The sequence below is a fragment of the Phalaenopsis equestris genome, unplaced genomic scaffold (genome assembly GCF_001263595.1).
Source record: "Phalaenopsis equestris unplaced genomic scaffold, ASM126359v1 Scaffold000202, whole genome shotgun sequence".
NCBI lineage: Eukaryota > Viridiplantae > Streptophyta > Magnoliopsida > Asparagales > Orchidaceae > Phalaenopsis > Phalaenopsis equestris.
This window is the reverse complement of record NW_018164644.1, coordinates 2,860,542-2,886,571: the sequence shown is the minus strand read 5'-3', so window position 1 is coordinate 2,886,571 and position 26,030 is coordinate 2,860,542. Positions and strand designations below refer to the sequence as shown.

General features: G+C 35.1%; 1 protein-coding gene across 1 annotated transcript; it reads right to left on the bottom strand.

The window, feature by feature from the left end:
• Positions 1 to 414: 414 nt before the first annotated feature.
• LOC110022765 (eukaryotic translation initiation factor 4G-like) lies at positions 415 to 25,100 on the bottom strand. Its single transcript, XM_020721863.1, has 8 exons — positions 24,637 to 25,100; positions 24,344 to 24,460; positions 24,076 to 24,140; positions 23,910 to 23,966; positions 22,102 to 23,550; positions 18,752 to 21,990; positions 1,085 to 1,279; positions 415 to 959 (listed from the first exon to the last, which is right to left on the bottom strand). The coding sequence occupies exons 1-8, from the start codon at positions 24,668 to 24,670 to the stop codon at positions 620 to 622; spliced, it is 5,496 nt and encodes a 1,831-aa protein (XP_020577522.1). The 5' UTR covers positions 24,671 to 25,100; the 3' UTR covers positions 415 to 619.
• Between the last annotated feature and the right edge of the window lie 930 nt (positions 25,101 to 26,030).

Below are 26,030 nucleotides of genomic sequence, written 5' to 3'. Positions count from 1 at the left end.
TAGCTCAAACTATGAAGGATAATTTACATACACAGCACACAATACTCATATATTTACATTTATAACACTTGGGTGTCATAAACCTATGCAAAAGGTTTGTTTCACCTTAAAAAAAAAAAAAAAAAAAAAAAAAAAAAAAAAAAAAAAAACTTCTGGGTTTTTGATGTGATATAAAAGATTCCAGTGCTATGTAAATATGAATATTTAGGTATTTAATATGTAAATACATCAGAATTGAGTGGTATGCATGCAAATGCGAAAATTATTAAACCCAACAGAATACACAAATTGCATGTACCAGCCCAGATTAACATGTGCAAAACCCACACAACCTTATCATCTATATGTGATCAGCCACAGAAGAATGCTAAAACCCTTCTAATCAGCTGTTTCGGAAGGGATAAAAGCTGCAGCTAAGAAAACCTGCCATGTTCCATTACTATAATAACTCCGGATTCTACAGGTAATAAATAAGCCGTTCAATGGATAGAACAAGAAATGAACACATGGGGTCAGTAAAAACTGATAATCTGTAAGATACCTAAAGGCAAAGAAAATGATATGGATGGTGTAACCTAGGGAACCAAGAGAAGAATGTATTAGCAGGCACAAAAAGTCTTCACCTTTCCAGAAATGCATCCAGCTTCACCGTTTTTGCAGAGGCGTGCGCCGGTCTGAAGTCCTCCAGCCGCAGATTGGAGTTCAATCGAATCTCGTTCACAAAGGTCTCGCCTTTTTCTGTTTTTACAAACTCCAACAAATTACCGAGAATCTCCGACCCGAGGCCGGCATCCACGAGGGCTCCGGGTTGCTCACCGCCTTCACTGATCAATTTCGCGATCTCCCACAAGGGAACGAGATTCTCCACAACAATTTTTCCAAAAAAACTGCCAAGAAATTCGGCAGCTCTTGGAGCATCAGTCACAGCCTCCTCCAAGGTTGACAGAACTGATTCAAACCTGAAAATATATATATATATATATATATATATATATATAGACAAAAGTGAAAATTGAGATTATTGTGAGAGAAATTTGACATATTTGTGGATCACATTGAAAATTGAATATATATATAAACATACCCTTCAACCAATTGAGCTCGCGTAATCAAACTGTCATGACCTTTGCTTAGGTTCACAAGAAGTTGTGCCAACAGATTTCGCTCCAAGTTTTTCCTTTCAAAAGAGTCGCAGACCCAAAGCGAAACCATTGAAGGATAGAAACTTGGTGTGCTTAATTCTTTGATGCTTAGAATAACTTCCTTCTCATCCTCGGCGCTGAACAAGATGCCATTTCAACAGTAAAATATCAGATAGGCAGATCAACAGCAAATTGTAAAACAATAGTCACTGCCACATAGCTGTTTATAATGCAATAAAAAGAAGAATAGATACAGAAAAATCATAATTTAGTACAACAGTCATAACCAAATATTTTTATAACCAAAACCTTTGTTTTTCCTTCCAAAATTTGCCAAATCCATCTTAATGTTCTAACTTCCAAAATGTGGGATTACCCCTTAAAAAATTTAAATAGTTAAAAGTTGCAACAAAAAAAAAATAAAATACTTGAAAAGAGTTGCATCCAACTCTTGATGATGAGCCGCTAAAATTGCACTTCTTCTTGATGTACCTCAAGAAATAATTTTGATTTCTTCCTTCTCAAGAGCATAATGATGGCGCATAAGTAGTTAATGTAGCACAAGTACAACAGTTCATAAAAAATGTAAAAAATTGGGAAGAGATAAAAAGCTAAAGAAGAGAAGGAACAAAATCAAGAGGAGAGGAAACCTGCAGAGAAAAAAAAGAGAACGAGAACCAGCAAATGAAAGAAATCATCAGAAATAGAAGGCAGATCTAGGGACAGAATCTTGTCAATGCGATACATCATTCAGTAATATCCAATTATAAGCCATCAAACCTTATTTATAGAAATAGGAATACAAGGAAAGACCACACACAATTTGATTCAAATATAAACCCAAATTAAATAACTCCTAATAATCTTTTCGTCTAATAAAGATAATCCTAATAATTAAGCAAATTAAAACTAAATTAGACCCTAAATGATCTAAATTTCTGAATATTTGTCTTGTAATGCATCAAATCAGTTGAACCCAATAGAGCTTTTTCATTAAAGAGTCATGCAAAAGTCATTTTCTTATTCAGAGTTTGTTTTGCATCATAAAGAAGTTAAGGTATGAACATTAGTGGTATTTAGATACTTTAATACAGCATCATACATCTTTCTCAAAAGTGGTAACCGGAACTCAATTTGCATTTATGATGAGAAGCATACAATAATATTGCAACTTGAGGAATAACTTGTGTATCTAAAAAAGAACCTTCCAAGAAATTTTTTAATCAGCCTATTTTTTTCATCAAAACAATGACAAAATAGAATTCATCTTTGTCTCAAAACAATTAATAAGCTTAGAAAAAATCTTATATTTAGGTTCAAGAATAATCTCAAGAACAACTTATAATTTTGGTTTAGCAAGAAACTTGATTAGTGGTGATTAATTATCATTATCTAGTTTATAAAGATCACTATAATAATATCTCTATAAACTTAGTAATAAAATCACATTTTTGAAATGGTAAAAGTAGCTCAAACGCCTGAACTTCAGGAGCTTATTATATAGGATCCAAAACTTCCCAGTTTGAGAACTTGGTGTATAGCATACTCTACCATCACGATAACATTGTTTTGAAGTGAAATGGATAATAAAATCACATTCAAAATTATCAAAAAGGATCAAAATTAATGATACTCATATTATTCATAAAGAGTTAGAACATTCTATGAAATATTAATGGCAATCAGATGCATTCACAATAATGTGTCGCAAAGGTGATTTATGATATGCAAAAGAAAATGCACAGTTTGAGTACTACAACAACAACAAGCGTTTATCCCACTAACTCGGGTCGGCTACATGAAACCTTTTTCTCCATTGTGTCCTATTGAGACAATTTGAGTATTCAGACAATTTTTTATTCGTGAGACGACATAAGCCTCGTACATAAAAAAATTGTGTAAAGCGAAACTAAAAATAAAAATGAATATATTTGCATTATAATTTATAAAAATATTAAAAAAGACATTGACGTCCTAACATGATAAGAAGTGACAAATTGTGCTTAAATCAAAAAATAAATTGCATCAACCACAAAATATCATTTATGAAATAACACAAACCAAAATAAAAGTGTAATGTAGACAAAAATTGATCACACATATGACATCAAATGAAAGTAACAAAAAATACCAAAACAGCACAAGGCATGAGATAAATTTAACATAATAAATTTCTTTCACTTCTACTGTCAAGCACAATAATATTCATAAATTCAAATAAAAATATAATAATTAATCAAAAGCCATCAATATTTTCATCACTCGTGAGATATTTATTGGAATCATCATCATCATCATTATGAATAATTTTTTTCAATTGCCTCTTCTTCAGTTAAATTCGATTTCTCCTATTATTTCTCATCTTCTTCAATCTCAATCATCTCCCTCTTCCTTAAGTCAATAGTAATCAATGAAAAATTAAAAAACATGTTCTCAACATATTGAAATTGATGAACAAAGAAAATATCCAATAGCATGCAAATAGTGGTAAACTGAAACTCTCATTTCTCATCAATGATATTCCAAATTTCCTCATAACTGGCATCTTCTCATCCTGAGTTATGGGTTATAAACTCATTATAATCATTCATTGCATTGTAACTAAAGAACATAGTTGACTTTTCACAGCACTCATCATTCTCAAAATCTTAAATTAATGGTTTCGTGGTTAGTCTTGCATATGTCAAACTAGACCAAAAATTATTTATTTATTTTTTTATTTTACTTTCTTTCCCTCAATTTTCTTAACCCAGGCACAGTTAAACATTGAATGAAAATAAATATTGCCTCATATGGTTACCTAGCTTCCAACATGCTCTCTAGAGTCAAATATGCTATAAAAATTTTTTTTGTAGCAAAATGTAAAAAATATTTCTTTAAAAACTTCCTCATTAAAAATATTATCAAAGAACGTTATAAATAAATTTATTAATTTTTTAATTTTGGTAAGAACATTTTTATGTTTGGGCAAGTCACCAAACCTTTTTAATATCAAGTCTATGAATTGTGAAGCACAAGGTGACAAATATAGATATTTTATCTTCTCTATTAACTTATTCTCAGCTGCCCTATAAACACTAATAATATTTATCATAATCTAAATCATTAAATGCACTGTAATCTCCTCTATTATTCTATCAAGATGTCCAAAAATATACTCTACATCATTCACCTCATCTGATGTTTCTACAGATTTTAAAAAAGTGTCATGTATTATTTATCAAAATATTAATCAATTTTCGATCACTTTAGCATTGGGTGCAAAATTCTTGTGCGAGATTGAGAGGTGTTCCTTCATCCCCACTAAACTATCTTCTCACATTAGTTGCATTCCAAATAAGCATCTCTTATCGTTGCCTCCAATGTCGACTTGTAAACTATATCTATGCCAGATCCTTTCTATGACTAGTGAATTTATCTTTGCCTCTAATCATTTTTCCCTAAAAACGTAAAATGAAAATTTTATAAGATTAAAAAAAAGAAATAAATCAATTAAATTTATGAAATATTAAGGTTATGTGATTGTCACTGAACAAATAGAAAAAATTATAACATGCGATAGAGACGAAGACAAAAACTATAACCGCAAGGAGGGCTAGCAGAGTGAGGAAGTGAAAGGGGCGCAACAATAGCTACTGAATGAAGGAAGAGTGGCTAGGGCTACAAGGAGGGACAATTACGGCAATTGCAAGAACAATGATGATGACTGCTAGTAGGGATGGAGATAGCAAGTGCAAGAAATGATGACATCAAATGCTGCAAATAACTAAACGGTGATTGCTATGAAGACCAATGATGGTGTTAGAGGAGGCCAATGAAGCAGTTAGATAAGCAGGAGAAGGTGACAGTTCAAGAGGGGTACGAAAAGTCCCTTCAATGGGGAGAGCAGACTGAGCATGATTGTGTGTGGGTTGGAGTATCATGAGGCACAAATATGTTTAAGATTTAGTTCTAAAAAAAGGGAGTGCCTCATTGTGCAAGAGACGAGGCGCGGTTGTGGTGAGGTGAATTAAGACTTACGCCTCATTGCGGTTTGCCAAAAAAAAAAAAAACACTGAGAGGCACCACTTATTGCACAATTTTAAACAGTGATTATATGAATGAGATTTTTGCATATTTCAAAAATAATATGATTTCAATACAATTTTATTTAGTACTTTTAATCAAAAGAGATTATCCTATAGTTATCAATTAGTGTAATAAATGATGTCTAAAATTTATAAGCCCGTGAATCTATAAACCACCAATATCTAAGTCACATCCATGATAATGTAGCACACTTAGATGCCTATAAGCTTTGATGAAACATATTTATAAATTCATAACAACACTTCGAAAGTGAGAAGAAAAAAAAAAAAACTATACAAGAAAATTCTTATGTTGATGATAACTTGCATGCATAATCTAAGCATCTATACACACCAAATTCCTTTTGCATTTACTAATGTCATGGAAATAGATTAAATAAATTTACATGGACATAAGAAGAACTATTTGATGTCAATTTCACAATAGATTCTTTGATAATAAATTTCTTCTCGGTCTTCTTCTTCCTTCACTTGAATTAGGTTTGATTTCTCTCTTAGATGCATAGGAATTAAAGAAAAGTTTAAAAGAGAAATTAAGTGGGAAATGGTTAGTGTAACTGTAGCATTATAGTGTGCGGGCAACATAATAGCATTAGAAGGGAGAGAAATACCAAGAGTGAGACAAGAAGGGCAACAAATCAAGGTAAAAAAGAGAGAATTGAAGTATGAAGGAAACAAGAGAAGATAAAAGAGAAAATTAACATAATCTTTTCCATTATAATTCATTATTTAATAATATCCACATTACAAGCAATAATTACAGAAAAAAACAGTTAAAAAATAAATTCAAATAAATTTGAATTCGAATCCAAGTAACTCATGATAATTTTACCATCTAATAAAAATAATGCTACTAATTAAACAAATAAAAACTAAAACAAATCCTAAAATAATTCAATTTCTTAACTTATTCTTCTTGTATTGCATCGAAACTCATCCTCTTCATCCTAATGATTTAATACTGTACAACTTGAAGATGTTACAGAAAAAAAATTAATTCAGCCAAAAAATCAGATGGTATAGAGAGAGAGAGAGAGAGAGAGAGAGAGAGAGAGAGAGAGAGAGAACCTACAGATAAGGAAATTAGAAAAGATAAAAAACAAAACTAGGAAAGATAATCTTTTTGATTAAAATTCATATTCAATAGTATCAACATTACAAACTATAAATAACTAAAAAAAAGGTGTTATAACATAAGACCAAAGATGAAATAAAATCAAGATAACTCCAAAAAAATTATTATATAATTAAAATCGTCCTAATAATTAAATAAATCAAAGCTAAATAAATCCCAAATAGATTCAAATAAATTTGAATTCAAATTCAAATAACTCATAATAATTTTACCATCTAATAAAAATAATGCTACAAATTAACAAATAAAAACTAAAACAAATCCTAAAATAATTCAATTCTTAAATTATTCTTCCTGTGTTGCATCAAAATTCACCCTCTTCATCCAAATGAGTTAATAACCTACAACTTGAAGATCTTACACAAAAGTTAATTCAGCGAACAAATCACATGGTATAGATAGAGAAAGAAGAAAAAAACTACAGATAAGGAAATTAGAAAAGATGAAAACAAAGTTAGGAAAGATAATCTTTTTGATTAAAATTCATATTCAATAGTATCAGCATTACAAGCTATAAATAACTTAAAAAAAGGTGTTATAACATAAGACCAAATATGAAATCAAATCAAGATAAATCCAAAAAAAAATTGTCATGTAATTAAAATTGTCCTAATAATTAAATAAATGTAAACTAAAATAAATCTTAAAATAATTCACTTTTTTAGAATATTCTTCGTGTTTCATCAATCTCATCATCTTCTTGCACAAAATTATATCGAACCAGCTTCTCAATGTGCAGCTAGGTTCCTCCCACTTACAATGCATTTTCTATACCACATACCAAAATATCATCATCAAAAACTAAATTATGTATCATGCTTGAAGTACTAGCATCACTTGCACCTATACTTGATCCAACTATTTCTAAATGTGCATCCATGTCATTTCAACTCCTAAAACTCTTTCTAGAACGCCCAATGTCAGACTTTAATAATAAACCAGCTTATTTCATAGAATGATAACTGACGTAAAACACTAAATTAATGCCTTAATAAAGGTGCTTACATTGGTGGTGTGCTAATTATTCACCCAACTTCCCTCATCTGAGCTTAAGGATAACACCCAAATCATCCTTAACGATGCTAGACATCTATATATTTTAAACACTGATTTATAATTTTAGAAGTTAGGTCCTCATCAAAATTCCCCTCCTTTTAGAATGGATTCAAAATAATTAATTCTATTAACACATATGTATCACTTAATTTTTCCGTGGAAGAAAGTTTAATGGAGCCTAAGATCCTTTCTTAGCTTTCCCATGGTTTCATCAGAGAATATGAAATATCACTGTCAATGTTATTTTAACTGATGAATTACAAAGAAGCATTTGGTATTAATTTTGCATTAATTATTGAACAAATCTTTGATTCTTGCACAAAAAAGACTCACCATAGACTTTGTTGCTCGTATTTAATTCATATAAAAAAACAAACCAGCCACAGTAGATGTAAATGTGTAGTCAATAGAACATATATTAATACAACAAAAATGCATTTTATGGACAGATGAAAAAAAAATGGAAAGCATTCTGTTGACGTTAATATATATATATATATATAGTAAAAATAATTAATATTCTTAATTAGGCTTAATTAAATTTAATAAATAATAAGAGACTCTCTGGCTCTCATCCTATTAACTGTTTGCGGACCATCTAATTTGAAGTAAAAAAGAACAATTGTCCCGTAACTGCTCATGAGATCTCATTTCGCATGAGACTCTCGTTCTTCCCGTCATACCAAAGCCTCTTGTTTTCCTTTCTTGTTTAAATCCCTTGTCTACACACCAAAAAAAAAAAAGTTACTTACTTCTTCACCATGGTGATTTTTCTTCTTCATCTTCATTTTTTTACTCCTTTTTACCGTTGTCTTTCTCTGTTTACGCAAGAAGAATCTTCTTTGTTCATTTTATGTCGCAAAAAATCATGGAGGTACTTTGTCCCTCTTGTTCTTTTCTTTTGTTCACTTATTTCTTCAACGTATGAAATGTTAAGGATTGTAGAGCCCGGTCCACTATGCTTGTATAGACAGTTTTTGTTTATATGACAATTATTCGAATTTAATTGTTTTCATATTAACTCTTTCCTTGATGAAGCTTCGCCTGTTTTTTCGACTTCGGGATCCCGCCCTCCCATTTTTGGCGAATAAGGAATCCTGCCCACTGGTTCGCGATATATAAATCATTTGGCGTCCGACTCCTAAAAGAGGGGTTGCAGACGACGAACGAAAGCTCTCTGGTGACTGAACTCCTGCAAAAAGCTTGCAAGCGGTTGTGTGAAGAAGTTCCGATCGGTGTGTAAAGAAGTTGCGAGTAGCTGCGACAGAGGAAGAATGGGAGGGTTTGAGTGGAGTTGGTGTCTTGTAATCAAAGTGAAACTGTGAAATTCTTCAAGCAATAAATTCCTCTGCAACTCCGTGGATGTAGACAATTTGTTAAATCACGTAAATCTGTGTGTCTTTCGTGGTTTTCTCATTTCATAATTTTTCTCGTTACTGTCGTCGTTTTCACAACAATTGGTAGCAGAGCCAATGTTCGAATATGATGGAAAACGATGGCTGGAGACGAAGTGTAAGTATACGGGATCAAGAAGTTTAATGACACGAATTTTGGTTATTGAAGGATGCAGATATAGAACTATCTCTATGGGAAGAAACTCATTTTTTTATTATTGAGAAAGTGACTGGAAAAGATGGTATGGCTGAATGAAATCTATGAGATTAACAAGTTCTGAGGGTTTATTCGATTAACTCTGTCGAAGTCAGTTGGACACAACGTCATCAATGAAATGACAACTGCATATCTCATGACAACTCTGTCAGGTACGTATGACAAGCCGTCAGCAAAGAACAATGTACGCTTGATAAAAAAATTATTCAACTTAAAGATGAATGATTGTGCGTCTGTTGCACATTTTAATTATTTTAATACTATCACAAATCAATTATTGTTTATTGAAATTGTATTTGATAATTAAAAACATGCACTGATATTATTGATTTCATTGCCAAATAGTTAAGAAACCATGAGATTTGTTGTTAATAATTCTGCAGGTAAATCTAAGCTGAAATATGTGATATTTGTGATTTGATTTTGACAAAGAAGATACGCAGGAAAGATTCTAGCGAGATCTCAGATTCGAGCTCAACACTAAATGTTGATTTTAGAGGGAGATCATAGAACAAGAACTCAAACAGAGGAAGATCAAAACCAAAGCACAGAGGCAAGGGTAAGTGAAGGTCTGATCAACAAACAACCTGCTGGAATTATGACAAAGCTGACCACATAAAGAAGAACTGCAAAAATCATAAGAAGGCAGGGAACGTCAGGGTTAATGTTGTAACTGAAGAAGTACATGATGCATTATTGTTTGCAGTTCGATTGTATACTGGATTCAGGATCTTCCTTCTATACATCTTTCCACCGGATGTTAATGTGAAATTATGTTACAAGTGACTTTGGAAAGATGTATTTAACTGATGAAGAACCTTTGAACGTGGTGAGATGAGAGACGTTGACATTTCACTCATTAACAATAATAAATGGACTCTGTAAAAGATCAAATACATTTCTGAAATGAAAAAAAAAATCTTATTTCTGTTGAGCTGCTCGATGAGTGTGGTCATTCAGTAGTGTTCTCAGATAGCACCTAGAGAGTCACAAAAGAGACACTGGTATTAGCTCGGGGTAAGAAAACTGATACACTATATATAACTACTAGTTTAATTAACAGTGTTGATACTACCTTTACAGAGAGCACAACATATTTGTGACATTGCAGGCTTGGCCACATGAGTCAGAGGGGTATTAAAGAACTTCAATCCAGAGGCAAGCTACCAGAACTGAACTCAGTTGATCTCAGCATGTGTGAAAATTGCATTATAGAGAAACAGAAGGTCAGTTTTTTGAAAAGTGACAAAGCGCCAAAGACAGAAAAACTGAAACTTGTATACACAGATGTGTGAGAACTTTCTCCAGTAGTCTCTCTTAAAGGCTCTCGTTACTATGCCACATTCATTGATGATCACATTAGAAAAATATATGTTTTATTCTTGAAGCATAAATATTATGTATTTAATGTGTTCAAAACTTGGAAGACCATGATTGAGACAAATATAGCTTAAAACTGAAATATTTGAGGTCTGACAATGGTGGTGTGTACATTGATGGTGGGTTTAAGGAGTATTGTGCAGCTCAGAGAATCAGAATGGAGAAAACCACTCTGGCCATTCCTGAAACGCCACAGCAAAATAGAGTTGTGGAGCATATGAACAGGATAATTAATGAGCGAGCTAGAGCATTGCACGCCGAACTGCCATCAATTTTCTGGGCAGATGCGGTCAACACTACCGTTTAATTAATCAACAAGGGACCATCCGTCCCATTAAATTGTGAATTGCCTGAGGTCTGAAGCGAGAAAGAGGTCAAATTTTCTCACCTTAAAACTTTTGGTTTTCTTTCTTATGTTTTTATTAATTCAGATGCTCGTAGCAAGTTTGAGACCAAGGTATGAAGACGATGCATTTGACTATCATTTCTGGCATGATCGGAATCGAAGATCATAAGAAGCAAAATTGTGATTTTTAATGAAAATATTATGTACAAGGACAAATACGATACAGTTTCTAAAGTAGCTTCCCAAGAACCCGAGTTAGTAAGATTTGATGACCTACCAGAGGTCACTGTGCAAGGCAGAGATGTAAGTGATGATGAGAGTGGGTCCAATGTACCCATTCATATTATTCCTCAGTCAGTTTCAGAGTCATCAACCCATACCGCTACAGTTCGCATGTTAGTCAGGACTAGACTTTCTCCTCAGCATTTCTTGCCAACCTTGAACTACATTCTATTGACAGATGTGGAGAACCACAGAGTTAGAAGAAACACTGCAAGTTGAAAATTCTAAGATGTGGGAGTTGGTCATGAAAGAAGAGATGATTCCCTGCTAGAAAATCAGACATGTGAGCTGACAAAACTTTCATCAGGGCAAAAAAGCATTACACAATAAGTGAGTGTATTGGATGAAAACTTAGCATGCTGACATTAAGAGGTACAAGACTAAACTTGTTGTAAAAGACTTTCAGCAGAAGTAAAACATTGATTACTGCGAGAACTTTTCTCCTATGGTGAAGATCACTACCATCAGAATGATACTATCTATGGTTGCTACCGAAGATTTATTTCTTGAACAGTTAAATGTGAAAACAACCTTTCTTCATGGAGACTTTGAAGAAGCCACCAGTCTAAGGGGTTTGTAGTACCGGGAAATGAAGATTCAATTTGTAGACTGAATAAGAGCTTGCATGGTCTGAAGCAAGCTCCCAGACAGTGGCACAATAAATTTGATAACTTCATGCACAATACAAGGTACAACAGATTTTAGGTAGATCACTTTTGTCATATCAGACATTTTGACAATCCATATATTATTCTACTGTTATAAGTGGATGAAATGCTTACTGCAGACGCTAGTATTGATGAGATCAATAATCTGAAAGAGCAGATGTCAGAACACTTTGTAATGAAGGATTTGAGAGCTGCAAAATAAATTCTAAACATGAGAATTGTCAGAGACTGAATCAAAAGCACGTTAAGACTCTCGCAGGCTTAGTATGTGAAAAAGGTACTCAATATATTCAATATGTACAAGACAAAATCAGCTGACACACTTTTGGATAATCACTTCAGACTCAATAAGAATTAGTCATCCAAGTCAAAGGAGGAACGAGATCACATGAGTAAGGTTCCTTACACATCAGCGATTGATTCACTTATGTATGCTATTAATTGCACAATATCAAATATTGCTCATGCAGTGGGACTTATGAGCAGATACATGAGTAACCCAAGACATGAACATTGAGAAGCTGTGAAATGAATCTTGAGTACCTGAACGACACTTCAAATACCTGTTTGTGTTTCTCAGAAAAGAGTTTAGAGGTACATGGCTATGTTTATGCTAATTTAGCTGGAGATATTGATAACAGGAGTACTAATTGGTATGTTTATACTCTTGGTGACATTGCAGTTATCATGGGGCTCTACCTACAGTAAACAGTTTTTTTGTCTACTACAGACGCTAAGTATATAGCAGTGTCAAAGGCTGAGAAGATGATTTAGCTACAAGGCTTCTTGGAGAAATTGGGTCACAAGAATCAAAAGAGCACTCTATACAGTGATAGTCAGAGTCATATTCTTTGCCATGAATCAAGTATTTCAATCCAAAATCAAGCGCATTCAGATCAGGTATCATTTTATTCGATCATTGTTAGATGACGGACAATTGTTACTTGAAAAATTTTGTGGAAGTAAGAACCCTGTCGATATATTGACCAAGAGTGTTACATTTGAGAAACTAAAATTGTGCGCAGCTTCAGTAGCTCTTCTAACATGAAGACATAGTTGAGTTGCTGCGGTGGACGATATCACGTTTGAGGAAGATGACTATGCAACTAATGTTCTAGTTTCCAAGTGGGAGATTTGTTGAGTATTGCGGAGTCCGATCTAATTCCCTCTTCTAGGCAATTTTTGTTTATGTGGCAGTTATTCAAATTTAATTGTTTTCATATCAACTCTTTCCTTGATGAAGCTTCATCTATTTTTTCCACTTCAGGATCTCACCCTCTCATTTTCACGAATAAGGAATCTCGCCCTCTGGTTCGCGAGATATAAGATTATCCGGTGTCTGACTCTTAAAAGAGGGCTTGCAGACGGCGAACGAAGGTTCTCTGGTGACAGAACTCTTGTAGAAGGCTTGCGAGCGGCGATGTGGAGAAGTTCCAATAGGTGTGTCGAGAAATTCTAATCAGCTGCTGCAGAGGAAGGAGAGGGTTTGAGTGGAGTCGGTGTCTTGTAATCAAAGTGAAAGTGTGTAATTTTTCGAGCAATAAAATCCTCTGCAACTCCATGAACGTAGATAATTTGTCGAACCACGTAAATTTGTGTCTTGCGTGATTTTCTTGTTTCATAATTTTTTTCGTTACTATAGTCATTTTCACAACATGAAACCTACACAACAAAACCGCAAGCCACTTACCTGTACTTCTTCGTCATCCTTCTTCCCTACCAAGCAATGCGTCCAAAATTCTCTATCGCGCATCCCTGAAGTTGCAACCCTTCGCCACTACGCCTCTCCAACAACTCACACAAAGAACAACCCCTTTTCCCCTTCATCAGCGACCCTCTCTGCTCTCACTCGAGCATTCTTCTTCCTATCGTCACAAAATCGAGTCAATTTCCCTGCGTCGCGACTCACTACACCTCACTGCTATGATTCTTCTCTCTACACCGAAACACTTGTTGAAGCCGCATGACGAAAAATCTTGTGCAACGATCTTCCTTCGCTCCTATGTTCGAGATTGTTGCTTCGCTGTAGTATTTTCCTTGTCGCGGCTCCTCACTATGTCGCGATCTCCTCGCCAGATTCCCCCAAGTCGCTCGAGAGCCCTGCGAACTCCTTCCTACCCTAGCCTCTCGTCGATCTTCCTTCTCTTCGCATTTGAGCCTTCCTTGCACTAAAACTCCAGCCGCTCCTCCCTCACGTGGAATCTTACGCTTTACCTATTTCATATAAAATGAAGTCTTGGTTCTATTAAAACATGTCTAACCCTTTAATCCCCCGTCTAATCCAAAATCTGCAGTCGAATCGAAGAGCAATTCCTTTTTGTTATGTTATTCTACTGCTCATTTTATTTTATCTTACTGTGCATTTTATATGTTGTTAAGAATTACATAAAATAAAAGAAAGACGATTTCTTATTATTCTTTTGTCGTCGTCGTTGCTGAGCTCGAAAGATAGAATTTTACAGCGAAAAAAAGGAATTTTTTTAAAATATTCACTCAAGGAAGTGTGGGAACCCGTTCATGGGGAAATTAAGTACCGTTTGAGAAAAAGTACGGACTCGTTTGAAAAATCTTTTAAAAAAAGAGAATTTTAAAATAACCACTCGTGGGAAAGTGAGTGCCTGTCTATGGAGAATTGATTACTGTTCAGGAAAAACAAAGTACCACTCGGGAAATGTTAGTTTGCGAACAAACATATTTGTGCGGGTACATTGCAAGCCCGTTGCGTCGTTTTAAAATCGCGGGTTAATTATAATTTTTGCTCCACGGCCGCAATATCCACGACACTGAGTAGCTCGTCTCTTAATATAGCTGGGAAGGTTGACATCCTCTGGTGCCCCCAAAAGGTGGCTAATGCCGGGAGACTGCCTGATTTTTTGGCAAATTTTGGACTTGTAAATAAGAAAATTTTTAAATTTTTTTGGCTTAAAAAATAAAAATATAATGTGAATCACTTAAAATTTTAAAAAGATGAAAATTTGAGCTTTTGAACAGGCTCTTAGGATTTTAAAAATATTTAAAGTCTTGGGTTTTTAAAATATAGACTCTTTAGGCTTGAAATTATTTTAAAATCTGGTTTTTTAAATATTTAGACTCTTCGGGTTTTAAAAATTTTAAAATTTTGGGCTATTAAGTTATGAATTTTCAAAGTTTAACAAATTAAAATTTGGATTTTAAAACTTGAGCTCATAAATTTAAAAGTATTTTATAAGATTAAGCTTTTCAGACTTAAACTCCTACAACTTGGAAGTCAATTGAAAATTGAATTGTTCAGACTTGGGCTCTTAGGGCTTAAAAAATGATGCAAAATATACAGTTTTCCTAAAATTTAAAATTAATCGCCCCCACTACCGGATTCGCAACATATCTGCTAGCAACCAGATTGCGATAAAATTCTTAAAATAAAAACTTGGGTGCAATTCAAAGTCATAATATTCACAGACTTTCAAAATGCTTAAGTAATTTTATGAATTTATCAAGTTTTAAGAAAGCATTTGATTTCAATATATATACCACAATACTTATGCAAGCCTTTCAAGATGCGCTCTTTGAAGCTTTTTAATCAAATACATGCTATAATTCATTTAAAATGTCTCAAGACATCAAATGCTACAGCTAAAATAGGTTAAGTACAGAAAGTTAAACGCCCGCATGTGCTCCAACCAAAGTATTAAATGTTCAAATACAAGGTTCGAGAATATTGTGCCAGCTAATCAGGTCGCCTTATCCACAAGATATGGTTGTAAATCCCACTCAACAAGTTTGATCCTCCTCCTTGCAAAGACGGGAGTTGACAAGTCTAGTAGTTTTAAAATAAATGTTCAAATCTTAAAAAAAGAATTTAGAAAAGTCTAAATCTAGTCCAATCCTCCTAGCTATAAGGACAGGAGTCGGCAGAACTTATAATTTGAAAATCTTAAACTAACAAAACTAAATGTCCCTACTTCAAATACAAAAGTTTTAAATGCTCAATACCTCGATAATGGACGTGCTGATTTAAAATTTCAACCGGAGAGGTCAATCTCTAAAATCAAGATCTTTTAAAATAATCAACTAATATTCAAGCTGAAATTCAATCACTTAAAAGACTTAAAGCAAAATCTCATATGTCATCTACAACAGTTTGTCGAGGGTAAAAAATTTATGATTGACTTCAGCTCACAAAAAACGGATGTCATATCAAATACACGTCTATATTCACAATAAAAGTAATTGCATGTCAATAAAAACGTGGTCCGAGACCCCTGCCAGCATGGTTCTGCCGCCAAATGACATCACAAAATAACAGTTACGACCGGCTTTTAGACCAGGTGGTTGCCGCCAAATAACACAATTATACTACAGTCACGACGTAGCTTGTATGTTCCCCAGCAGCTTTTTATCATTTGAGTTGTGAATCATAAGGGTACAGTTGATTGACACAAATTTTTCTATTAGCCAAGGTTAACTAAAATTTATCCACTTAGACAAACATCCACCCCATATCTACAGGAATCTATTAGACGACACAACTCATAGCTGCTGACAAAAATCCTTTTGTCAGGTTGAGTCGACTAACTCCTCTAACTAAGTAGATTAGAGAACATGACGACCCTGGATGACAAAATAATGGAATCTTGATCGAGTTTCATCTTCACTCTCCCACCATCCGCTTTAAGCTTCAAGTGATGAATTATATAATTTAAATCATGTCTGCTACTATTATATATAAGATTCAATTCTTAATTACTAGCTCTAATCGAAAGTGATTTCTTGTTATCAGGAGGAGTAATTACCTACAGGGGATTGCACCTATGGGAAACCTCGAACCTCATATCAAAAATTCCTCACAAAATGAGGGTGAAATCTCTAGGTAGTGTTTTATCTACACAATCATAACTGCCTTTTGAAAACTCGACCCTCCAAAAGCTCTCTCAACAAAAAAAAGAACAAAAATGCAAAGTTCATCGGGGAACAATCCTGAATTTTCAGAGCCCACACAATCCATTGGTATGGGAATGAACACAATCCTGAAACACTAAGTTATGACTGCAAAATGGAAATTAAAACTTATGAATGAAAGAGCATATCCAATTATGATGGTAGCAAAAGGGGAACACCCAAAAAATAGAAGAAAATCTTCAACGAGAAAATATCATAAAAACAACAAACCAACATTCAAAAGCAAACCTAGTGTTGTCATATTTAAAAAATCTATTTCTTTGTTTTGTAGTTTTCTGTCACAGTAATGAGGCAATAGTCAACTCTTTGAGAACTAGTTTACCATCTTTTATATTTGTCAACAACAAAAGAAAAAACATAATTTTTAATAAACACCAGAATTTCTACTGAGATAACTCAGGGTTTGTTTGGCTATTGTAAATTTTTTTTAAATATTTAGAATGCAGCTTTCTAGCAGCCACTGCACTTAACCAAGTCAGGTTGCACAAAGCAGTTTTCCACTGATGCACCATCACACTGTCATTAGACCGTTGTTCTGAACGTACCCTCAATTATGCTTCAAACTTTTATTTTTTTTATTTTGACAGAAGTGGATAACTTCAGCTCTCATGCCAGTATCATTATGGGATCTTATTAACTGATGTGCCATGTCATTGTCAAGGTACAACAAATAATACAATGACAATATGAAGTGAAACGTATACAGACAATTGTGTGCTTGTAATAAAAAAAAATATTTAGATAACAATTGTTTAGATGAAAAAATATAAATATAACTTAATTACAAATAAAGTAAATAGAGCAGAAGCTAGTCCTTTATCACTTCTTTCCCTTCTAAGAAACAACAATGAGATTAAACTTGCTTATACTCAGCAAAGAAACCATTAGATACCACATGGCATTAAGAATCCACAGGATTTGGTTGGGCATGAGCCCTATTAGGTTACACAAGAACCCAACAAATTCAAATATGTAACTCCACAAAATCATTTAGCTTTAATTTTTCCATAATATTTCTCCGGCCTGTTTTGTGATATGCAGTCACAACCTTTCATGAATAATTAGCCATGATGTAACACTCAACTCTAACATACCCGTTAGTTTTTCTCCTTGTCATATAACCTTACTAAAACCCCAGAATCATCCATTGTTACTACAAAGTCACTAAAAGAAAATATCATACATAGAGGTGTGAGTCAAGTTAGCTCGTGAGCCGGTTAGGGCTCGACTCTATAAGTGGCTTGTGAACTGAGCTAAATGAGCTAACAAGCCAATCTCAAGCCAGCCCCAGCTTGATTCGTTAGTTAGTAAGCCGGCGAGTTTAAAAAACAATTTATATAAAATACACTTAAAATTATATTGAAATTCAAGTTTATCTTTAAATTATTGAAAATGTGTAAAAAATTATGCTTTATATTTTATATCAAGTGATTTCTTATTATTTATCATCTAATTATTCATTACATTCATCACTTTAAAATAACACTAACTTGAATTAATATTTTTTTTTCTCTTTTTCATAATAATCAAGCAGGCTCGTGAGTCAGCTCGAACTCGTAGAATTAAGCTTAGGTCAAGCTCGATTAAGTTAACCAAGCTCAAGCTCAAGCCAACTTGACTCGTTTACACCCCTAAATCATAGATAACTATTTTCCAATACCTTTCATTTTCAATTTACTATTCCAAACATTCTCTCATTCTGGCCCACCAAGAATAATACAAAGGCAACTCACTCAGAAATTTGCATGCATTTTAAATTTCAAAACATGCAAGTATGGAAAAGGGAACTTTATTTTAACAAAGGCATAGATCAATAATTTTTTTTTAAATTTTCATGAAGTATACCACAATGGTTATAGTTCTACATATTAAAAAATCTAAAGTTGAGCAATAAATAAAAGTTCAAAAGGCACAACAAAACATGGTTAAACTTTTGAATTTGTTTAATGCCAAATATAAAAAACTAATGAATTTCACAATCCATTCGTGTTATTAAGTGTTTTATCAGAACTTAGATTATTCTAAATTCATCAATATTTTCCTTATTTTCATGTCAAGAAAGAATTGTTTATTTATGTAAATTGTGCCATAAAAAAAAATGTTACCTATAGAACTCGCGTATAGCTGATATTGACTTATGTCTTAGAGTCTCTTCGGATAAGGCTTTGGGTTCAGATGCGCTTATTTTGCCACCTGAAGAACCAGGTCTCCTCCCCGTAATAGATACCCCGGACCTATCAAAAGCACGATCCACGTGATGCAAGTCTCTCATCCCAACAACAGAGTTACGATCTTGAAAGTTTGTTTGATTATTTGTTACCACTGATGACCTATCAGTCAAATACTTTGGCATGCCTTCTTCTCTAGCGGTAGAAGGCATTCTATCAAGTGTAGAACTGAAACCATTAGGACCTGATGCTAATCTATGAGAATCACCAGTTCTGGCAGATGTTTCAGTTAAAGGAACATTTGATACAAGCCCTTGTCCTCTGCCAGACATTCCCTTTGCAAGACCTCCTTGAGGACCGAGGGTAATGGAACCAACATCTGCAGGCCTTTGAGGGAGAGGTACTGAAGATAGCATTCTACTCTCAAACTGATTCCTATTATCCAACCGAACATCTTGGCTACTCAGACCTCTAATCTGCCCAGGAAAACCACGAATGCTACCACTCAGCTGAGAACTTGGAGAATTAAGTATTGTAGACCCTCGGTGACCATAATCAATAAGTGGCCCACGTTTTGAAGAGATAATAGAACCACGTGTCAGTCTAGTGGTTTGAGCTTGTCGCTCTTGAGCTGCATCTCTGTGCACATCATCAATTTTCTTTGGACCTTCAACCTTCCTTCTTTGCTGCCATTTGTTCTTTCTAAGATCAATTGTGTCCTTAAGCATGAACCTAACCCGAGAAGAAAGTTTTTGGTTTGTTGAGAGTCGTGCCATCATCTCAAAATAAGCATCCAAATTTTCCCGGGCTTTGGAATGATCTATCGTCTCTCCAATGGTACTCATCAACTTGCACAAGGCCTCAATATTCTCCTCATCAGGGTTCTGATACTGCCCCAGCAGCTTCTGGATGCATCCATGCATAATACTTTCTGTTAACATCCTTTTTTTATACAGTTCTCCAATCAGCCGAATATTTCCCAGCATACGCCTTCTTGCCTGCATTCTTTTTTCCTCCCTCTCTGCTTCAGAGAGATGAATTTCACCCTCTTCAGCATTGTCAGCTTCAGCTTCTTCTCTTTCCCCTCTCTCAAATTCTTCCTGACATTTGTTCAGAAGCAACCTTCTAAAAGTAACCTTTTCATTGTCTTCAAAAATCTCAGGCAAGTCACTAGCAAGATGGAAGCAGAAATCAGCATACATTTCACAGAAAGTTGGCTCCATCAATGCTTTGTCAAAAATCTGTGAGATGACCCCATTAAGAGTCACTATGTTGTCAATGTTGACCTCCTTAACTTTGCCAAATAGTTTTTCAAAATTTTGAGGTGTTAATTTGTTCAATATAGCCTTCAATTGCCTCTGTTTCTGCTCTTCTTCATCAGACACTTTGCCAACTTCATATCTATTAGAAGACTTGTGCATTACTTGCATAGATCCCTGCGGAGGAGGCATCAAGCCTCTTTGAGTGCCAGTACCTCGCTGCCACCTGTCAGCATCAGAATTATACCTTGTAATCCCTCCCTGGGATGTCAAAGACTGCATAGGACCAGACAGTAATCCACCAGATAACTGGTTGGGAGACTGTAAACGAGGATTTCTGAGGACACCCTGGGTAACTCCTTGTCCAGGACGAGCATTCATAGCAGCAACTCCATGACTAAGATCAATGCGGAATCCTTTCATCCACCTATCATCATCTGAAATGCCAGCCATGCGTCGGTCACCTCGAGAAACACCTGGAGATCTATCGATAATTCTTACAGGACTAGGTAACGCATCACGGTCAATACCACGGCCCATACCTACTTGAGCACACATTAAGATATCAGTAATGTCAGATCCAACCTCAAACCCAAGGGGAAGATTTTTCCATTGCTCTGAAAACTTTAATAGAAAATCTCGAGAATATTTCTTTTTGCCATTAGACTCTTTTCCAGAATCAACATCATGCATATTCTTTTCCATATGAGCCAGCTCACCATTATCAGATCTCAATTCTCGAGTAGATTCATCAGCAGCATCCTCCCAGTCATCAATTTCAGCTTTAGATTGTTCATCTAGCTCATTAGCTGCAACATCAGCATCAGTGTGACCTTGAACAGTGTAATTCTTTGAATTGGCTGCTAAAGAACTTTCAATAGTTTCTGAGGTTCTTATAGAGACCAACTTTTGATCTGGACCCTTATATGCATTATACAAATCAGAAGAACCAGCAGCATCTGCCTTTGAAAGAATTTCCTTCATCTTCTTCTTTTTATTAGTCTTAGATATATTTGCCTCTAAAGAAGTTTTGTCCGGCAACCCTGAAGGCACTGATAGTGTTTGGCCCGATGTAGAGAGCTCCATAGTTTTAACTCCCGGTTTAAATTTTATTTCTGAACCTGTAGGCATGGGAGCAATCTCCAACAACAAACTTCCATGTTCACTAGTACCAACATTCACAGAATGTGTTTTACGTTTATCAATTTTAGAATCAGTAGCTGGGATTTTAGCATCATTATCATCAGTAAAAGACACCTGATCAGAAGCGGTAACTTCAGCATCCATATTATCTGGGAATATTGTAGCAGGCACATTTGAAACTGTTTCTGTCCTCAGGACCGAGTAATCCTCATCTTCCTCCAGGCTACTAAACTGTAGATCAACACTGTCACAGAGCTGAGAACCAGTTTTGTTTTCCCCTTCCAGTACTGGTATCCCAGCTGCCTCATCAGAAGAACCTATCCTGGAACGAGGTTTCTCAGAAATGCTATCCGATATATCACCGACAGATACCTCACCCAAGCCACATTCTGCTTCAGTCAAATTTTCTTCCATCTGTCCAATCTCCAAAGTCTTAGAAATGCCAAGAGACGCACCAGAAGTTCCTAAATTAATTCCATCAACATCAGTATTTGAAGTAGATTCTTCTAAATAACCCGCCTCTTCAAAAGGAAGTCTGTCACCAGCTGCCGCTACAGGATCAGAACCTGAAACAGAAGCGTCAGATGGTTCCGCTGTATCTTTCTTTAGATCCAGTTCAAAAGTTCTAGATTCCCTGATCGTGGTGAAAGAATCAGCAGCTGGAGCTGAATGAATGCCTACAGCACCATTTGATAATGAATGCCCAACATCTGTCAAATTGTTGCCCAATACAGTCTTTGGAGAAAGCACAATCAGGCATTCCGTATCTTCTATCTGTGTCACCCATCATAGCAAAATTTGTTAGAATAAAATCAAATTAAGTAAGCATTTTCATTCAAAAAGCAAAAACTGAAGAAGAATGACAAAAGTTAGGAGAGAAATTACCTGTTGTTGAGAAAGCTTAAGCTCCCTTTTACTTGATCCTTTTTGGTCATCATTCAGAAATTCGGACCTTAAAGCTTCCTCTTTCCAGCCATCTTTGACTGCCACAGCAGATGCAGAACTCCCAACAGAAGTAGGAGCCAAAGAAACACCTTCAGACTTATTAACATGCCCCGAAACCATTGAAGATACTCTTGTCAAGTTCTTATCAGTTGTAGAGGAAAAAGAATCAGTTAGAGGCGCTTCATGACTTTTATCCTGAATTGTAGTTGTATTTTGTAAGACAACTTCCTTGATCTTCGGTTGAGGAGCAACAGGAACATCCCCAGTTAATTTAGACTGCCTTGGTGATTCCGGCCTAGTGATTGGCATGCTAATTCTTACTGATGGAGTTCCAAGTTTTTCTGAAGCTGAAAGTATAGAAGGCTTGATTGTCACTTGTGCTGGAGCAGTTACTGAGGCAGAAACTGATGATACATCTGATTTTACCGCTTCTGGCAAACCATGGAATGAAGGTGGAAGCCCTGGTCTGCCAACCAGAGCAGAGTTAAGAGCTGATGAATTCATGAATGAAATGGTTTGCCCATTTTGACCAACTGGATAGCCATATCTTGCAGGCTGTGGACCTGTAGTCATTTGGGTACTTGAGAGAGGAAGAGAAGAAGGGAAAAACATTGGGGAATGATTATAAACTGTTGGATAATAACTGATCTGTTGATTAAATGATGGAAGAGGTTGGGACTGAGATGTTGAATTTGGAAGTTGCCTTTTCCCCGTGGTGCCCGAATCAGTTTGTAAATTAATTCTTTTATCAAGTTTAAGCTCCTCATGAGTTTTTGGATCGGTTATCTTCACAGCCTTCCGTTGAGAAACCAAATTTCCAGGTTGTTGCTGATGAAATTGTGGATTAATGCCGACTCCCATGCTGCCTAACTGAGCAGGGAGTTGGTGACCTAACTGAGGTGTAAAACCCAAATTCTGTCCCTGGTGCAATATTGCCTGAGGTTGCAGCGGATGAGACTGAATATTAGGCACAAACAGCTGTTGAGGAACTTGGGAAACATTTCCAGCAGGTAATGTCATTGTCATTTGCAAGGAACTGGGTACAATACCCTGTGATGGAATCTGCAAGTTTGGACCACTAAATTGCACAGGAATTTGTGTCTGTTGAAAAGGAATATGCATTGGCATTCCACCTACGTTAAGAACAGAAGATCTTGCTGTTGATGCACCAGGAATTGAGGGAATGTGTATATGCATATCCCTTTTTAGATGGGTGGAAGGATGTGGTTCCCTGCTGCCAGCTTGATTAAAACCTACTGCATCTTTAACTGTCTGTTGCTGCTTCTGCTGTGTCAGTGGCTGTTGCAGTGGTGTTTGTTGCAATGCTGGTTGTGGTTTTGGGGCAGGAATAGGGGGTGAAGGCAAAACCTTAACCGAACCATGACGGTCCTGAATTACAGAGTAAAAAAAAATACACCAATTTATCTAGAATATTTTAAGATCATTTTCACTAATTTCAACTGTCATCATTTGGCACATAACTTCAATCAAGTTGAAGAAATATCCATTCTATAAGATATCGTTTTGATAACATCATGGAAATGCATGGTAAGATGTTGAACTTAAGCAAAATTTTAAATGAAAAATAACAAAATATCATATAGAAACCCCCATTAAAAGGGGCAACAACTCCAAATGTAAAAGCATGAGCAAGTAAAAAAAAAAGGTGATGAAATTTATACAGTTTGATTGCTTATATTCAATAATAACGATAATAACCAAACTGCAATAGAATTAAATCAGTATACCTGATCTCGTTTCTGCTCATCCAGGTTTGGTGGAGCAGAGCATGTTCTAGCAGGAACCTACATTTTCAAAAATGATGTAAACAACTCATAGTACTTGACATAACAAACAAACCAAAAAAATAGAACGGAATGTGAAATGGTCAGAAGAAACCAGGTGCAGAAATACCTGCATCCCATTCATAATCCCGGGACTTATGCTCCCAAACTGAAGAAATGGACCAGATTCATCCCCTGAAATAAATAACAGGAATTAACATAATAATTAAAGCTTAAGAAGTAGAGAAAAAGCATAAGAAGCAAAGCAAAATTTTTTAAGAAGGCAGATACATGAACTAAGCAGGATGCCCAAATTGAGTTGGCTCAAATTAGACAGAAAAGCGCAGTAGAAAAAAAGGCTAGAAAAAACGTAACGCAGATTGAAGATGTAAAAGTACCTGGAGCAGCAGCTGCAGAGGTAGCAGCCGGGGGCTTAGGAACAGCTCTGGGAATTTTATTATTACCAAACGAATCCACTGGCTTAGCGCTCCCTGATTCCAGTCCATTAGATGGCCCTGCAGCACAGAAAGCACATATATACATATTTCTTCAGTCAATCAAGCCATTAAACAATCGAAGCTTCAAATTCTAATTTAGAACTTAGGCACTTTTTCACGCTAGCACAAATTTTTAGTGCTTGAAGAAAGCGGTTACACCGATGGATACTGTAAACAACCAAAAATTTTCTTACCGCGAATTTTTTTTTTCTTCTTTCCTTTTTCCATTGCTCGCAATTTCCTTACTTTTTTTCTCGATGCGCGGTTGCCGCCTTCCCTGTTTGCTCGATCGCACCGACTTCGCTCCCTATAAATCGAGGCGGAAGGGGCAGGGTTTACAACGACTTCTCCCCCTTGCTCTCCCCTTCTTCCGACCTTCCTCTATCACGATTTCGCTCGAAGCCAATCACCTTCGAGCCCGAAACCCTTGCGATACTACTGCGACTGGAGCTAGCTGGGAAGGCAACAACGAGATCGTGGCATAGCAAGGCCACCGAAGCTCCTACCTTTCCCCTCCTCCTTCTGTCGGCGCCCACCCGAAACCATCGACGAAGGTAACCCACGGGTTCCACCCTCTCGCGCACTCCGGCTTCTATATCTCCCGCAAATCCATCTTCCACGGGATTCACTAAATCCCGACGTAAACCTAGGAGAAACGGGATTCAGGGGCTTCTAGGATTAAATGTCTTTTTTTTTTTACTATTTTATTTTAAATATTTAGCAAATAGTAAATGTTAAGTAAATTACTGAAAATTTTAGTAGAAAATGAGAAATTATAATTTTTCATATATCATAATAAAATAAAAATATAAAAAATTAAATACTATCTTGATTGCATTAATTTAAGTTAATTAAGCTTCTTATTTTTTATAATAATTTATTATATATACATATGCTCATACTTAAATTTTGTATCTCTATTAAAATAAACCTAATTTAATAAAAAAATAAATTTAATTTCATAAATATTTTATCTTATTTTATAATTTGTGCAGGATCAATAGTTGAACTATCAAATTCGTCGGAGTATCATATTTGTTGCCTTGAGGTAAGTAACTAAGTTTTATTATGTGGGATGAACGCACCCTTCCTGATTATGGGTGTTATCTTTGCTAACTGTATTAACTTTACTATTAATTGTAGCGTTGTGATTTGTACCATTCAAATCTTGTTCACATAGTTTCAATAATTTCTATTTTTGCTTGTAATGATTTTAATGGATGATTAGCTTTGTCTTATTTCTGCTTAGCCTCATGCTTAGTGTTCGCATTTCATTAATTTTTGAAATTTCATAATTGTTATAAATATTAGTTGACATTTTGCAGTTATATTCTGGTGTTGTGATTGTGATGCATGAAATATAACCAATATTATAATATTATTTTGTTGGTGTTATGCCCTTTTGTTATGAATAATCGGATCGACGAGTCTTTAAGAGAAATCAATGGATTTCCATGTAATTGGTGCCTACCTTTCTTTATTTATGGATGTCGTAGTAATCTGACTAATTATAAATATAATAATGTGAATATATTTGCTTATATTGAAATTATATAATATCAAATAGTGTGAAATGACTGATTATTCA